This window comes from Pieris brassicae, chromosome 7, assembly GCF_905147105.1.
Source record: "Pieris brassicae chromosome 7, ilPieBrab1.1, whole genome shotgun sequence".
In the NCBI taxonomy this organism is placed as follows: Eukaryota; Metazoa; Arthropoda; class Insecta; order Lepidoptera; family Pieridae; genus Pieris; species Pieris brassicae.
In genome coordinates this window covers 4,404,648-4,423,533 of record NC_059671.1, presented here as the reverse complement: position 1 = coordinate 4,423,533, position 18,886 = coordinate 4,404,648, and the positions used below count along the sequence as shown (strand labels likewise).

At 32.7% G+C, this 18,886-nt stretch overlaps 1 protein-coding gene across 2 annotated transcripts; it reads right to left on the bottom strand.

The window, feature by feature from the left end:
- Positions 1–513: 513 nt before the first annotated feature.
- Positions 514–13,318, bottom strand: LOC123711844 (facilitated trehalose transporter Tret1-like). 2 transcript variants are annotated; one of them, XM_045664677.1, is made up of 3 exons: positions 13,026–13,318; positions 3,888–4,023; positions 516–3,622 (listed from the first exon to the last, which is right to left on the bottom strand). In XM_045664677.1, exons 1-3 carry the CDS (start codon positions 13,125–13,127, stop codon positions 2,379–2,381), a joined length of 1,482 nt encoding a protein of 493 aa, XP_045520633.1. In that variant the 5' UTR covers positions 13,128–13,318; the 3' UTR covers positions 516–2,378. The 2 variants fall into 2 exon arrangements, with proteins under 2 accessions (XP_045520634.1, XP_045520633.1); XM_045664678.1 differs by lacking the exon at positions 13,026–13,318 and having other exon boundaries at positions 514–3,622; positions 3,892–4,026.
- Positions 13,319–18,886: the final 5,568 nt, after the last annotated feature.

Sequence of the window (18,886 nt, the reverse complement as noted above, 5' to 3'; positions counted from 1 at the left end):
TTATTATAGTAGAAGTATTTTGGAGAGCATAGTATTTAAAAATTATTCCGCACAAGTTCAAGTTCCAATTCGGCTGTCATTTCTATACCATTCAGAACTATTCAGAGACAACAGAGTGAACTTCGAAACCCGTTTCGTGTGTACCAAGAGTATAAATATTTTTTTATAGTTATAGAATCCATCCAGTTCGTAAGGGTAAGTAATAACTTGAATTATGTTAATTCTTAAAAATAATTATTAGGATGGAAATTTAGCACCAATGCCTAAGAATCAGATTTCTGATACATGATTATTTGTTAATATATAAGGCAGGTAGGTCCGGCGCCTGACACACGCCGTCGACTTTTTAGGTCTAAGGCAAGCCGGTTTCCTTCACTGTTCGAGCGAATGTTAAATGCGCACATAGACGGAAAGTCTATTGGCACAGCCGGGGTACGAACTCAAGACCTCAGGGATGAGAGTGGCACGCTGAATTCACTAGGCCACCTCTTAGAAAATATGAAATAAAAATCCTTTTTCTATAAATTTTATTGCTGTATAAATTTATAGACTAGATAAAGATAATCATAGTATAAAAATCTCAATCGAACAGCTAACTATTGACTATTACTACTAGAATAATTTATTGGACATTTCAATAAACTCACTATCAAAATCTCAAATATTTGAATATCACAAACGAAGCATTAAATTGACTACTTAAGAGGGTAATAAAATCATACATTGTTTCGTGTACAGAGGTCAAAATATACGTTCGATGATAAGACCTTTATCAACGACTCCACCCACTTAGGGGTGAGGCTTTTTATTCTAGACAACGTTTTTTTCAATCTAATTGAAACCACGTGCAGCATTTCCGACACGTGTCTCTTCAATATTCATTTTGACCCACACACTGATATGATATGCAAGTGGTTCACAGAACAATAAACAAATGAACGCACCGGAACTGCTTGATATGAAAATTACGCTAATTTCTATTGGAACTATTTAAAAGCCTTTAATTACAAGAGCCAATAAGGTGACTTTAAGAGACGTTTGGTGTGCTTTATGACTAATAAAAATTATAGATTTGTGTGTAATTTGTTAAATTACTCATTGTTGGTATTACAATTCTTTTATCTATAGATATAGATATAGAATAATAGTCTGTGCAATCGGTGTAGTTAGATATAAGATATATGTGTATTTTTTTAAATTTGTAGCAGAAGTCAATATTGTATAATCATAATTGTTCTTTTTTTGAATACATAATTACGAATTTATTATAAATAGTTCTACTTCCCGTGTACACGTTGATAAAATGACAGAATTAAGAATACACTTTTTAAACGGATTGAAGCTATGTATTATTATTATAAACTTAAAATTATTTACATGTATTACACACGTACATGTATTTACATACAGATAACACAACTTTCTCTACAGCTGTTATACTTTTGACATTCAACACCTTTTGTTTTCAGTCAACGTGACCACGCACGCTGTAGAGCACGTGAATCGTCGGAAAATTTTAATTTTAAAATTATGTAAATAATTATAAGTTTATAATAATAATACATAGCTTCAATCCGTTTCAAAAGTGTCTCCTTAATGTGTAAAAGTTATGTTAACAAAAGACAATACCAAAATGACAGAATCTCAAGCATAAGATAAGAAGAAACATTAATTACTTAATAAATATTTACTTCGTGCATTAACTGATATATGGCTGGGTGTAATTCTTACTTCCTCGTCCTCAAATTGTACTCCAAAAATAACCACACCTCCAGATGTTACCCTCACTTTTTGTGGTGCACAAAAACAGGTCGCGTACCAACGTGTAACGTGGGAAACGATGTGTTTCAGAAAAAAATCCTTGCAGATGCGAATCACTCCACTCATACCCACGTGTCACAACAGGAAGAAATTCATAACTTGTTGAAACAGAAGCGTGCCACTTGTCCATCTTAAACGGACTGTGAAATTGTCTTGTTTTTATTAGCAACGGTGCATCCGTAAACACTTGGGGCGATACAACGTGCTCTTCTCCTATTAATTTGTTTCCATATGTAAACAGTCGGCCGTTAGATGCTAACAAAAATTTTGTTTCTCAAAGAGTTGAGAAAAATATCTAATGAGGTTAAGTAGATTATATATGTCAATTGTTATGATTTATACTGGCAGTTTATACAGTTTGTGTGACTAAATTACACCTAAAGGACCCTAAATTAGTCCGTATCTAAATTATTATCTAAATTATGATGACAATTATTCATTATAGCCCAATATACTGGGACTATCACATTGATGAATTGAATCCTATTACGTAAAACTATTGACCTGTTTTACGCGTTATCTTATCACACTGACATTAAGCGGTTCTTCAAACCCAATTATACGCAGTGATTATTTGATTCTTTACTTTTTTCTTTATTTCCATATCTAAAATGTTCTGCTATTTGTAATAGAGTTTTACCTCTGGTTTCAGGAAGGAAGAAGTATAGGAAGACCGTACCACAGAGAGTAGATAAGCCATAAAACAAATAGGTACCATGGTGTCCTATAGTATGGAACATGGCGGGCGCAGTTTTAACAGTTCCAAAGAAGGCCATTGAAGTCATCATCACACTTATACCAGAACCTAATCCTTTTGTTTCTGACGCAAATACTTCACCAACCATGTTCCATGGTAATGGTGATATGCCTAAATTAGATACTACAATATATATAGCCATTAATCCTAATGATATCAGCGGTGATATATGCCTTATAATCCTCTTTTCAACAAGATATAAATATATGGATAGTGTTATTAAAGATAATGTTGTAAACACACCACTGAATATAGCCAGTGGTCTTCGACCTATTCTGCGAAGGAGGATACAAGCCGAAATTAGGGCTACTACTCGTAAAACATCAGTTGCTAACATAGCTGTGTACGTGTTTTTATTATTACCTATAAGCACTTTCATTATATCTGTTGTGTACGCGCATATGACATTGATACCAGACAACTGGGTGACTATGAAGAATACAATCATTATACAAAGAGGTTTCCAGAACTCTGGTTTCTGTATATTATCTTTCAAAGTTTCCCACTTGGGTTTTACTTCTTTTTTCTTCTCGTATTCGGCTAACATTTTGTCCAGCTCGTTCTGCATAACTAAACTTGTTCCTCTGTACCAATAAAATGATTTTTTGCATTTGTCGATATCGTTTTTAGATGCAAGCCACGAAGGCGATTCGGGTGAAAAGTATAAAATAACACATCCGAGCAACGGAAACAGCGCGCAAAGAATTGATGCATGACTCCAGTGAAGGAAAGTTCCAAACAAATGCGACATAAAAACGCCAGATGCAATGCTTAAGGAGAGGCCAGCCAAGAATAGACCTCTGTAGGCTGGTGAACTTATTTCTCCAATAAATACAGGTCCTAATGGGCCTAGCCATCCTTGACAAAATCCTGTAATAAATCTTCCAACTAGCATGTAGTAGATGTTCGTCGAAAATCCAATGATCAGCCAGCCACTAATGTAGAACATTGAGAGGATGATTTGAGACATTCGTCTGCCAAAACGTTCCATTAAGTACCCGGATATCATGTTACCGAAGAGAAGAGCCAAAGAAGACATAGCCGCTGAAAAGAAAACGGTTTTTTGTTTCATTCACATATTATCTTTAAATAAATAAATTAATAATGTCAGATGTACATGTGTTTATCGATTCAGAAATTTATTATCACTGTCCAATGCCTTTATTATAGTTTGACATTTCCACTACCTTGAGTAGTACTTGTACAAGAGATAATATAAGTAATAGGATATGTTAACATGTAAATAAAGTTCAGAGATAAAGCAATCATTGTTCAGTAGAAAATATTGCCAGTTTATTACAATACATACCTACCCAGGACATCATCTCTGTACTATATTTATGTCTTCCTTCCTCATGTAACAGTTGCGGTATAATGATGGCTGAGATCCCAGCAGTTGCTCCAGCACTAAAGGACAGGAGGAATGACCCCATGGAAACAAAGGCCTGGAATTAAGAAATTTAGAGTCATAAACTACTTATTTATTACACAAAAAAGGCGCTGCAACCTTTTAGGTTTGGGTCTTAGATTTGTGTATCTGTATCTTACGTGATCATTTCTAATAGGCGAGTAGGTGATCAACCTTCTGTGGCCGATACGTCTAAGGCATGCCCTTCAATGTTCGAGTGAGTGCTCAATGCACACATAGACAGAAATTCGTACACCAATGATCGATCCGGGCATCGAACCTCCGGCCCCAGGGATGAGAGTCGCACGTTAAATGCACTGCGTCAACACTGTATACTATATAATAGTTATTACCAGTACAATATATGATGCTTAATATTCAAAATATTAACGGTAGACTTATATTAGTGATACGTTATAAATTTGAGATTAAAACCAATGCAACTGGTAACACAGATGTAAAAGTTTAACTATATGCAATCTGACTATCCAAATGACAACGAAAGATACAACACCGGACAAATTATATGATTAAGCATAACAGAAATATACTTCATACTAATGTTGAACAAAAGTTTTAGAGACGCGTTTCTTAAATTTGCTGTAAATATAACAAGTCAAGTGGTAAACAAAAATAAGTCGTACTTAATTATACTAGTTACAAATGCTTTGCTAATAATAATATATGTGAGATTCTTAACAAAACATTTCTTTATAAAATATTTAAGATTCTGAAGCCGTCATGTATCATGTTTAATCGGTAATCAAAATCCTGAGTTGATATCGTATAGCCACACGATAAACAAATTAACAATGAAAGAGATGTTGAAATTATGCCATAAATTTGTGTCGGTATGTAATAAATATATTGCTACAAATAATTATGCATTGGCGTCACTGTATCCAAACAATAACTAAGAATTTGTTAATACGTATTATTGTATAACTCTGAGGTTTCAAAAACTAACACAGACACGATTATAAGAACTCTTAGCTACACTCTGAAATACATGCAAACGCATATCTTATAGGACTTTTGATTGATTAGTTAGTGAAATTGTTTTAAACTTGCACCATATATTTTTATTTAGTTACTCTTATTTAGGAACTCCCTAGTATGCGACGAATTTTCGAACAACAACGAAATTTCTGTCATGAATATTTTTAATTTTTTTAATTATATTTGTTATTTAATTCTTATTCATAATTTAATACTTTCATCATATTAATTGAATTGTAAAATCACTTTCTACAACCGGTATATTAAGGTGTTACGTTCAACCGCCTTATAGTACAAGACCACTAAACATTTAATATTATTAAGCTAGTATGGAAAACATAGAAAGTTATAAACATACTTATTACACCAAATACGACATAAACGCGCCTAGTTGTCATTTAATTTATATGTTAATAAAACACGATAAAATGGTTTCAAATATTTAACAAATTACTCCTTTAAAAACAAGTGATACTGCCTATGTGTGTGTGTTTTGACATATGGCGTTCAGCTTTGGGGCCGTACAGCAATTTAGAAAGAACAACGGCCAGAACCAGCTTCTTCGGGACATTGTCAATGTACATTAAAGATGAAAGTATCCACAAGGATCTTAGTCCTAAATACGGCGAAAATGTGAATGCTGAGGTAATCAAACTTTTTGGTACAACAGGAATAAGACGCCTAAAAGGAACTAAACCTTTTGAGTTAATAAATCTATTGTAGTGAATATAAGTGCAAATGCGGTATCTTGGAAACACAAACATAGTGTCAAAACATTACACTTAGACTGTTAATGAACATTACCTTAGTTTAATTCATTAGTATTGTAGAAAATTAAGTCGACATAATATTACTTATTAGCCACGATAATGGTACGAGTATATTATGTGAACTTTATCGAACTCCTCTAATAGAAAGTAACAATTTTAGTATTTATTTGAAAAACATAGAAAGTGAGTCAAAACATAAAATAGCTATTTGCGGTTCATAGTAGCTTTATGATTTTTAGAGGCTAGGGCCGTTCCAGTATTACATAAGCACTGTAGGAGGGGGGGGGGGGGGGGTGAGGCTGTAGTAAATAGAACGTAATCTAACGGCACCTTTATCAAAGTCAGGAAACCGTAATAAATTAAACACATTATGTATTTTATAGTAATTTTTTTCAATTAAATCGTAGAACAGTTTTTTTATTATTATTGTTATTATTTTTCGATTATATATAGTACATTTATAGCGTTACGTAAAAGGTACTTTATACTTAAACCACAGTAGGTATTTTCCATTCTAGCCACTCAATGCCTAATTACTTATGTAAGTTTTTTTTTATATATGTTTAAGGAATTCAGTGTTAATAAATACCGATATTCTCTCTCTTAGAAAGAAGACCCACTTACTTAAAATATTTATTTAACCCAAAAAACTACCAAAAAGACATTAACAAAACCTGTTTAACTGAAAACTGGTGACTATTATGATTAATTATAACCTTGATAGAAATACATAATAAGTGAACGATACGATTCATATTAAACCACGTGCCAGTTTCCGTGATTGTAAATAAATTGTTTTCAATCAATCAGTATAATTAAAAGTCATCGTCGCAATTAATATTAGGTGTAATTTTTTTTTTAGAAATAAATATTTTCATGTTTTATTACTAGGTGATTAAGCATCCGATTCTACAAGCTACGGTCATGTATTCTAAGCACGTTTATGATATTTTATTCCTATTTGCATATACGATGAAGTAGAATTTCGTGAGGAAAAATCCATGCTGTATACCGTAAATATTTCTTTCAGGCCGCTAGTTCAACGGCGCTGTTTAGTTAAGAAGCTAAGCTGTCAATTGAACGGCTTATTAAGCTTGTTGGGTGCGACATATATTTGTCATCATAAGCTATATGTAATTAATCTTTATTAGTGTATTATCATACACTAATAAAGATTAATCTCACTCTTTCTGTCCTAATTCACTCGTTATCAAATTTGTTCCTCTCAGTCTGACTTGGTCCGTTTGTACTAGCCCACTCTCCGTTATTGAGTAGCAAAGACAATTCGCAATTTTGCCTATCATTATAGTCGTGAAAGTGGTTAAGGAAAATGTGGACTAGATGTTTCCTATGCTATGTAAAAAATAGAATAATATTTAAGATTTAAAATAAAATAATAAAATAAATGTTTATATTAATAAATTTTGCGATCACTGTCTTGAATTTAAACCCATGGCAACACCTTTGAAACGGATAAATCCTGGCTGTAATAAAAAAGAATGTTTTAAGAAACAAATTGGGGTTTCAAGACTTTTTGTCGTTGTACCAGTCTAACCTGACGTTATTTTTATGGGAATCGTTAGAGAATCACGTTTCAGTCTCCCAGCGATTTGAGACGTGTGTGTATGCAATGCCTTATATCCGTAGCGCTGATCTCGGGCACGAAATCTCAATAAGAAAATCAGGGTCACTGATCGAATTTTGTCGCTAATGGGACATACAGAGTAGCAGCCCTGATATATAAAAAAAATGTTATGGAATAGAAGAATCCGGTATCACTTCTTCCACGTCATTAAATTTGAATTGTTAGACATCCCTACTCATCGGCAAAGAAGACCGAGGGCCGAGAGAAAGCCGGCGTAAAAAACTTTCGGTACTCTTTTAAAATATCAAATTATACAGATCTCAAAAATATAATGAAATTGAAAACTCATTTGGTAATATAAAATAATAAAATTTGGCTATTTAAAATGTCTAACTTCAGTCTGTTATATTGTTTAAAATTTAATTCAAATAGAAAATCTTAACAATAAATATTAGTTTCCATACTTACCTAAATAAATACTAAATTCATATCTCGTATTCAAATTTCTCATCCAGAAGACTTAAAAATCTTTATCGAAGTTCACACTTACTACGGTCTATGCCATTGCAACAACTTAAATAGATTCTACCCTCATTTAGTTTAATAAACAAAAAATTAATAAACATCTAATGACAAACGACTTAACCAATTTCTTATTGACACTGAAAGGAACTACCGTTTAAGATACAGGCTAGGCCTAGTTTAAATGCTAGTATATTATCTTTAAGGTTAACCAAAATGAATATTGTATCTCAACGTTTCGTTGCCTATTGTATGTTTACAACATTTAGAATGTAAGTACAAAATGTAATGTTTTTTGAGTCAAATAAAGTAATTTTAATGTATGACAATGACAAACAACACTTAGTAGAATGTCATTGTCTATTGTTATTAATATATTTGGCAGCAGTTACAAAAACACTTCTGCGCCAATCAAAATTAATATAATAAATATTTTCTGTAGTATATACTGTATTGTAAAATATCAGTTTGTTATTTAAAACGACAATTTAAAATTAAATCATATAAATTATAATAGTATAACCTTAAGGTGATTGAAGAGGGTTTGGCGCTATAGTCTGTGCGTGAACCACTAGATGCAACCGTAAAAACGTTCATTTCCAACATAAGTTTTAATTTTACGAGTGTACTAGCTTTAAGCATATAAGTTTATATAAGGAAAAGAGTTTTAGACTAGATATAAAGATGATAATCAGCACAACCCACATACATACCCTCAAATTCACAACATCACACAACACAGCTGAATTAAGTGTACTTAGTTAAATCTATTTAAGTATTTTTATTTTTGTAAACATTAAAACCTTTTTATATATTACTATGTATTCCAACTTTGGCTATATCATTAATATATTTGTATTTTTTTTTGTTTTCTGTATATAATTTATTAGAGCCGTGTTGGCCCAGTTGTTTCAGCGTGCGATTCTCATACCTGGGGTCGTAGGTTCGATCTCCAGCTGTGCACCAATGGATTTTCTTTATATGTACGCATTTAATATTAGCTCGAACGGCGAAGGAAAACATCGTGAGGAAACCGGCTTGCCTTAGATCCAAAAAGTCGACGGCGTGTCAGGCACAGAAGGCTGATCACCTATTTGCCTATTCGATTAACAAATGATCATGAAACAGATACAGAAATCTGAGGCCCAGACCTTAAAAAGTTGTAGCGCCATTGATTTAGTTTTTAGTAAAAAGTAAGTTCAAAGCTATCGGAACACCACAGGCTGACGATCTGTACAACGAGAATCTTATAAATTGTAGTTTTTCTAAATTTAGATCAAAAAAATATTTTATTTAAATTTACAATATTATTAGTAAATTGCCGCTACACGTGTCTGACAGCTTAATCTTACTGGAATGCCATTAAAAGTAAAAGTTTAATTTGAATTGCTAATGCGGAAAATATTATCGTAGACGAGAAGTCTGTGTCCTTTATATTTTACGAAATATAGACTTAAGTGAAACACCAACAACGTTTCATTTCACTTAATAAACTCTAGAAAATTCTAGATTTAAAATGTTGCAACATATCAGCCCATATGAAATGCTAATAATTATAAAAATAGGTAATACTATATTTAAAGACAACACTTTATTAACGGATTGAAGTTATGTATTATTATAAACCTATACATTTTTTCGCGTGCTTTACAGCGTGCGTGGTCACGGTGACCACGTTAGCTAAGACTAATAAAAAGTAATTAAGTTACTATGATTAAAACAATTTAAAAGAATTAAGTAATATCCAATTAAGATAAGCTTTTAAATACTTAAAAAAACGTACTCGAACAGTGTTAAACTCAAACACAAAATAACTTTATTCATAGGTAAAATAACACTTATGAACGTCCACAGAAAAGATGTTAAAAATAATCTAAATTTACATTTACTACCAGTTCGCAGGTCAAAGGCGTAGAGCGGGCAAGAAGGACTGGCAAGAAACTCTCTGCCACTCTTTTTAATCGCCAAATTTTGAGTCATACAAATTGTTTGTTAAGCAGAACAGCCATATATAGGATAAGAATAATTTAAATAATCGTTTGGGCCCAAAGGTCACCTATAGGGTTCATGAAATGGCGCGGGCGTTTAGAAACCTGTTACAGCTATATGATTTTATTATAAATATTAAACGCAAAAGGTTAATGAACTACATAAATCTCGTTTTATTACTATTATTAAATGTACACGTGATACTGCGCATTTATTAGCAAACAGAATGTAAACAATGTCAACCGGTTGTAGTTGTCGACTTAATGACTTTTGATACACGTTTAAATGGAAAACAAAAGATGAATTATTGTTAATACTTAATATACTATAAGACTACAAAACGAAAGCGAGTTCATTTCCCACTCAAGTATTTAACCTAATTCCAATAGACGGGTTTTTAGTCTTCGTAATATATCAATATATAATAATCGTAATATATTATAATAATCTATCGTAAATATTTGTCCTGAGTTACTAAACAGTCATACTAAGTAGTTTTCCTCGACTAAGTTCGTCTTCAGAGTAGTGTCGGCAAGGAGAGCTCTGATGTCTGTGTTACTTTGTGGAATAAATAGTGTATCAGAAGATTTTATTAGTGTATAAGTTATACAACCCTAAGTTTTCCTAAAGAAATTTTTATTAATTTTTCTTTACATATAATTAATTATATGTAAAGAATTGTTTAATGGCGTAAAAATAACTTTTTTAGAAGTTAGTTATAAGCCTTAAATCTTTCTCAATAAACGAAATTAAAAAAATCTAATTGTTTATTATCTGCATAAATACACTAGAGTTATTTATTAAGCATTAAGTTATTTTCCGAAAAAAAAAAATATTAGTGTAAATGATCATTCCGTTAGCTACTTATGCTACTATGATAAAATATCCTCGTATAAATACATTCCGACCTGATTAGAAACAAGGTAACTTAACAAACTCGTATATTTATTTCAACTATCAATTACATTACTAAACTCTATTAAAATGCTATTTTATTTACTTGCGATAAAACCTGTTTTTTAATAAGCACAAAACAAATTTAAGTAAATAATAATTCAATCAATCTTATCATTAAAAATAATAACAAGATGTTCACTCTGACCCATGAACAAAAATATAATCAGCACAAAGTATTGAAGGAATATCATAGGTTACGAATACGACTGCATCATGTCGGCTTTTATCACATTTTAATTATCATTGGTTTGCGCATCTCATACAAAAAAAGATAATAAAAGTTAATCGGATGATAAATAAAAATGTACAAAGCAATGCTAATAGTTATTTAAATACGAGAAAGTATTTATAATGTTATAGAGCAGTGATAGCCTTGTAGATTCAGCGTGCGGGTCGTAGGTTCGATCGCTGTGTACCTATGGACTTTATTTCTATGTGCGTATTTAACATTCGCCGAACGGTGAGGAAACCGGCTTGCCATACACCCCAAAATGACAACTGATCACCAAGCAGGTGATTTTAGATAAACAACTATTATATTAACAAACTAATTAACATACGATCATGAAACAGATACAGAAATCTGAGGCCCAGACCTAAAAAGGTTGTAGTGCCAGTGTTTTTTTTATTTATAATTAAAGGTTAGGTAAGTTTATATTTTATTTACTAATAGCTATTTGTTACGAGGGTAACAATGGAAGAACTTTCGAATGGGAAGAATGAATTTCTTAATGTGTCGTGAATTATATGTTATCTTGCTTGCTTAAATAGATAAATTTAGTATTTACAATTATAAATCTACATATTTACAGAAACATTCACAATATATAGAGAAACTTTGCATATTCTAAGGAACTTTATACATTAATCGAGCGTTTTAATATATTCATTTAATTTTATTAACTTCAATAACCAAGCCTACATGATCTAGTGTTTAAATATATAATATTTACTTTGTTTTGGGACGACATAAACATCGAGTCTATGTCCAAAGTAAACTGTCTTTACTGCTTGTAAAGACACAACGTAGAACGCAAGAAGATGTTTATTATATCATAACTCAAACTGGGCCTTATCATTGTGTAATATTGCTAGTGAATAATAAATTCAATGACGAAACACACCATGTAGGTCAATTAGTATTTAAGAAACTATTTAAATTTTAAGTGGAAATTATTATAAATCTTGCAGATATGAGAATTATTTGAAATAAACATTAATTTTTAATTGCTTAGCTTAGTCGTAATCACAAGCACGTTTATACATCATAAACAGCCGGGGATGCAGGTTGGAACACAAGTCTTTAATGTAGCGAGTTGCCAAAAACTTTTCTTTCAGCAGGCAGGCAGGCAGGACAACGATATCTTACCCACTAATAACACCTGAACCATACGCTCTTTACTCGCCCTCGCACGCTCCTCCATTTAACATAAGGCAATTCAACACCTGCTCTTCCTATATAAAACTAATGATCCTGTCTTCTAGATAACAATTTTAATTATATTTTACTGTATCTCTACTTAACCACAGTGTTCCAAATTCAAAATGGTTTTGAAGAATCAATGACCTCCAACGTGTATCGACTTGTTTGGGGATACATCGGATATCAAACAACCTCGTACTTAGTAGATAAAACATCAATTTAACATTGTATGGTAATCGTCGTTATTTTATAACGTCTCAGTATCATGTTTTGTAAAAGTTATTTTCATTGTCACTGGTGAAATGTTTTTTAAAATCCTAGGGAATCCGGGACATCTTTATAAATATTATTCATTGTTCTCCAAAGATCATTCGTTAGGAATGACATTATTAACCCTGAGGTCGTGGATATAAGCCCCCGGCTTTACACCAATGGATTCGCTCCTTTAACGAAATTTATTGGGACACAAACACAGAGAGGAAACAAAACACTGTAAGCCCCGATGAACTCAGTTTATACAGAATCTATTAAACGCGGAATTATATGTGCCCGTGTTAGGTATATATTATATAATATAGTTATGGAAGTGAAAGGAGGTTTTTCAAATTTATTTGAGCTTATTTTGTCTTTTTATTGGATAAAGTGTTATTTTTGTTTTGGCTTAGCCTGAACACAAAAAGACTTCAATAATTATCGTGTATAATAAAAAGAATATATTCTTACAGTATAGTTTAGGTACATTAAAGATTTAGTTAGCATTCATCTACTATCTACATAAAGTCAAAATAACACACCTGTCTCCGAAACGGTCGATTTGTGTCCACATCCTTTAGAGATTTCACTTCATTTTCATCACTTATATTTATCTTTTCCAACTCAGCCGTTCCGTGGTCCATCTTGATTCGAACATGGAAGAATACTGTGCACGAGCGCAATGCTTTACTAAACAATCACTGACAATTTATCTTATCATTTTATTACTGTCAAAGAAAGAAACCATTAGTAGTCCTTAGTTAGATACTGTAACATTATATTTAATGTGCATGAAACAATAACTCGTGTTATTTCGCTGATTTTCAATATGTTAATGAGGTAATTTTGAATGTAAAACGATAAAGTACTTTAATTTTATCTACAAGTACTAAATAATAATAATTACAATTTGTATTTCATTCGTACATTACTTGACTTGTAGTGCTATTATATCTTACTAGCTTTGGAACCGAATTTTCGAGAACTTAATTTATGAACCAGTGGCGCTTAACCATAAATTATCATTATAAGAAATTTTATGTGCATTTTTATTTATATGTACGTGATGCACTAAATCTTATTTCTAACTGAGATATGTTGGTTTCTTTGATGTTTTCCTTCAGAAAAATTGTTAAAGTTTGATGCAGAGACCTGGTTTGGGCAAATTCTTTAAAATCGAACGCTTGACCAGTGATATTTAGAAGATTTTTAAATATAATCTCATTAATTATAGAAGAAGTAAAATACAAATGAATATATCCCTAAAATAAAATTAAGAACTTAGAATAATAAAGTATATATATTATATGTATATATTTTTTATGACATAGTTTCTCCTTTGTTGTCTCTTACTTCCTCCTCATGTTGGTTTTGTTGGTTGGCTGTTATTAGGCCAGTACGGAGAAAAGACCGGTTTATTAATTTGTAATTCTGATTATTGTATATTCTATATTATTACTGTATCATAAAATATTTATATCTACAATCATGTATCCTTATTAAAATGGTTTTACGAGCCAGAATACAAAAATTCTTATTCCCAATATCGTTATTAAAGCTTTCTTAATTAATCCATAGAACAATTAGTATACATTTCATAATATTAGTATTAGCTTTTTAAGTACATATATGTTTTGAGTTAGGTGTCTTTTTTCTTGTTTAGTGTTCTAGTTTTTGTATGGCAGGGTAAAAGCCTCCTCCATATTTTTCAATTTCTCTTTGTCTTGGGCAACATTCATCCAGTTTTTTAACTGTGGTTATTGTATATTAAATATTAATATTATATCAGAAAAATGTCTGTATCTGTAATCAGATGTATCGTTATTAAAATGGTTTTATGTGTCAGAATACAATAATTATAATTAAAATTTAATTCTTATTAACAATATACTAAATACATACAATACATATACGAATGCAAAAAAAGTTTTTAATTATTGTCTCTGCATACATGTAATATAAATTAAGATTAATGCAATATTGAGGGGTAAAATATAGAGAAAACGACACAACAAAATTTACAATCTGTTAGGTAAAATAAAGTAATTATTATATTATTTATATTTATTATTGTAGGCGAAAGTCGGAGAGTTTACGTGCTCCATTTCTTTGTGCAGTCAAACTACATTCTTCGTAGGACAAGTTCCCGTTAACTTTAAAGTATTTTTGGTTTTGTGTTTAAATAAAGGCAATTTAAATAGGTGTGGGAATGTCCAAGTAATTATCTAAAGGTTCCCGACCTTGTGAATACCTATAATAATAAATCTTATTTCTATTCCTTTATATGTTATTTATTACCTAGTAATTTAAAACGAGTTGTGCTACCGCAACCTCCTGTAAGGCTTGCCGTTCCAGAGCCTATATTAGAAGGTATGAAATTCTGTCTTAATTTGTTGTCCAATTAATAAATGATCAACTGTAAACAGGTTGATTTTTGCCTGTTAAATGCATTAGTGTAAAGGTATCTCAATCGTATCTGAACGATTCATTTGATATTTCTTCCATTCTAAAGAGAACAACTCGAGCACTGGGGCTTTCGAGCCGACCACTCGAGGATCCTCCCTTTAGGTCATCGGAAGATCAACGCCTTCCTTCCTCCACAAACTCTCTGATTCCGAGCAAGGATGTCAAAAAATATCAGATTTCGACATAAACGCTAAGTCTCGACTCTGAATCTTACACAAGTGCCTTGTTTAAATATTCGTATGACTTGGTATAATCCCTTGTGATTCATGAAGGTTGCATGCGAAAATATAATTTGCATTACTAGTTATTTAAATAATAACGAAGCAGTCATGACTAATAGAAAAACAACTGCGTAATAGTGACAGTGTGATTTGAAAGCATGTTTAATTTATTTGTTTGTAGAAATAACAGGAAATAACTATTTAACTAGATGAAATTTTGAAATAATCATTAAGATATAAAACAAATTACCGGAAGTATGGATTGACCGGAAACGTTAAAACGTTCATATATCGCGGTCATTTGGAAGGGAAGGCTAACTTAGCCTCCAAAAAGCTTGGTGTGCTCAGCAAGGCGAGACGGTACTTCACTGCGGGCCACCGCTTGCAACTTTATAAAGCGCAAATTCGGCCCCACATGGAATACTGTTCTCACCTCTGGGCGGGAGCTCCTCGGTACCAGCTCCTTCCACTTGAATTCTTGAAAGACCGGCAACGCACTTGCGAGCCTTCTGGCAATGTGAGAGTCCATGGGCGGCGGTATCACTTAACATCAGGTAAGCCTCCTGCCCGTTTGCCTCCTATTACATTTTTAAAAAAAGTTATTTAATAAATATTAAAAGCTAACACATGGTTCTCTGATTTCGGCTACTAGTAGAATTAGAACACAGTACCGATTATAAAAATCTTAATTGAAATAGGTCAATCCTGTTTATAGTTTGTATTTTTATAGTTATATTTTTATTATTGTTTGTATTATCAATGTCTTTTGTACTTTCGCTTGTCGTGTCCGCATCTTGTAGGGATGCGCCGCCTTTGTAATTTTTGTATATATACCTTGTAAATGTTTAGAACTGGCCAGTTAGAAACCTTGCTAATGCAAACTTTTTTGAATCTCAATTTTAGAACTCTTTGATAACCTTATGTAGTATATGTTTTAGTGAATTGGCGGCAAATCTAAAACTCTTGTTACACGTGAAAGGAACCTAACAACTATTGCCATAATATAACAAAAGAACCTAACGCGAGAGAATTTTCTAATTATTAATTATGACTTTCGTTGTGGTCTTACTCAATAACACAGCTATGATAGGCTGCGATTAGCATTTCTTAATGAAGCCCCATCTCGTGCCACTATTTACAAATGGTTAAACGAGTTAAAGCATGGACGTAGCAATCTCAATGATAATCCGCGTAATGGACGTCCTTTAACAGCGACTACAGAAGATAAGAGAGTTATGGAAGATATCAACAGATACGCAAAAGTCTAGGCATTGGTATGAGTCAAGTTCAAAAAATATTACACGAACATTTAGGCGTCTGGAAGCTTTGTACCAGATGGATTCCCCATACTTTAACCGACGACCAGAAACACCACCGCATGGACTGATGTCGCCAAATGTTAGATAAGTTCAACGGCGGTGACTCCAATGCTGTATTTATCATCGTCACAGGTGATGAACGATGGATATATTGCTACGAACCCGAACCCGAAAGACAATCAGCTCAGTAAGTGTGTATTTCGAGGATTGGCCAACTAAGGTAAAGAAAGGAAGAAGTCAAGGAAAAAAGATGATTGCCTCATTATTTTCTTGGAAAGGTCATTTCGCGACAGTTGTGCTAGAAGATGGAAGGACAGTTACTGCAGAACTGGTATGTCAATCGATGTTCCTCAGGATCTCCAGGATCCTCCTTCACCGCGACAATGCCTCAGCGCACTCCTCATATTGGACTGTTGAATATTTGACAATGTCAGGTGTCATCCGCTATACAGTCCTGAGTCCGGGGTTTTTTCAAGATTCCCGTGACGATTGGTTTTCTACCCTTCTTGTATGCAGACGTATTATCGTCTGTATATATCAATCAAGACTATTCACAGATAGTATTAGTAAAACAGATACATATTATTTATGTTTCAAGTTTGTTGTTATGTTAAACTTGTGAATTGAAGGTTTGTTATAAAATATTTTTATATTTAATTTATAATATTTTTTTTGTTCTTAATATAAGACATTGTAAAAATTGATATGACATTTGCATGCCTATTTATATATGGCTGATTGTGCGGATATTTTAGTTGATCGATCTAACCACTGTACCACTATCTTGTCAAATAAACAATTTATTATTATTAATATTGTAACCGATCTTAAAAAGATACTACACAATCAACTCTATTTTATACGGTTGTCAAACTTGGTTGTTCATAGAAAAGGTTAGACCAACACAAAGAACTATGGAGAGAAGTATACTAAATATAAAGAAGATACAAGTCAAATGTGAATATATTAGACAAAAAACTGAAGAAACCGACGTCAACCGAGCTTTGAACCTTTAAATGTCGATGGGTTGGATATGTAATACGAAACCCAGACAACAGATGGACATTAAAGAGTACCCAATGGAAGGACCATACTGGAAAAGAAGAGTGGGCAAGCGAATAAGAACGTGGGTTGATGACTTCATACATATAGCAGGAAAAGACGCCAGTCTCTTTGCTCTTCAGACTACTGGCAAATATAGAGACATCTGGAAAGGGTTGAAGAAGAAGCAATGACGTTTTCTCATTGGACGACAAGGCAGAATACGAAATAGGTAGTTTTTAGTTCGAACCAGCTGCCCACTGAAGCCTTTCCGAATAAATTTCGATTTAGGGACTTAAGCGTAGCGAACCAATTCTTGGCTGGCCACGCACTTAACATCCTTCTGGCAATTTGAGTGTACATGGGAGGTAGTTTCACTTAACATCAGATAAACCTACTGCCCGTTTGCTGTTGTATTAAAAAAGGCTTTCACCCAAGAGGGATCCATATCGATACATAACTAACATTTAGAAATAAGTAAATACTAACAATATTTGAAATTGAAATACAGGATATGGAAATAAAAAGGCTTTATTATTATTATATTGATCGATTATGATTTTCTTTCTACTTTTACTTGTACACAATAGGCTAAACTATTTTATCAAAAATTTAACAAGTTTGAGTTTGAATAAACTAATATGTCCTAAGTGTGTAAGTAACGTATGATGGATATGGACGTTTCGCTGCTACTTTTCCGTATCACCGTCCGTCGTTCCACAACTGAGCGTTTTCTAAGGCAGTTTTTGCCACGCACCACCACTATGTAGAAGCAGCTGCCCACTGAAGTATTTCCGAACCAATTCGACTTAGGGTACTTCAAGAAAAGAGCGTACCAATTCTTAAAAGGCCGGCAAAGCACTTGCAAGCCTTCTGGCAATATGAGTGTCCATGGGTATCGCTAAGCATCGGAGCCTCTTGCCCGTTTGCCGCCCATTACATTAAAAAAAAAACTTAAAAAAGATAGTGGCGCTACAACCTTTATGTCAGGGCCTCAGATTTATGTATCTATTTCGTGATCATTAATTGTTCTTAATAGGCTTAATGTTATCAGCCTGTGCCTGACACGCGGTTGATTCGTGTCTATGACATGCCGGTCTCCTCACAATGAGAGCGAGTGTTAAACGCACATATGTAGATTGGATAATCCATTGGTGCTCAGCCGTGATTCGAATGCACGACTTCAGGTTTGAGGGTTGCAAGGTTGAGAACAACACTGCTACTTTTAGTTATTATAGCTTTGATAAAAAAATCTAACAAAACGTCACAATACTAATGCTGTAAAAGATTACTGTTGAACCATGCTTTATTCAAGTTTATTGTTTTTATTATAAATTAATGTCTATAAATAAATAT

Coding starts and splice junctions, on each gene's coding strand:
- LOC123711844 (XM_045664677.1), bottom strand. CDS start 13,127: ATGGACCACGGAACGGCTGAGTTGGAAAAGATAAATATAAGTGATGAA. Junction 4,024..13,025: donor ATCGACCGTTTCGGAGACAG/GTGTGTTATTTT, acceptor TCTTAATTCCAG/GCCTTTGTTTCCATGGGGTC. Junction 3,623..3,887: donor AGAGATGATGTCCTGGGTAG/GTATGTATTGTA, acceptor TTTTCTTTTCAG/CGGCTATGTCTTCTTTGGCT.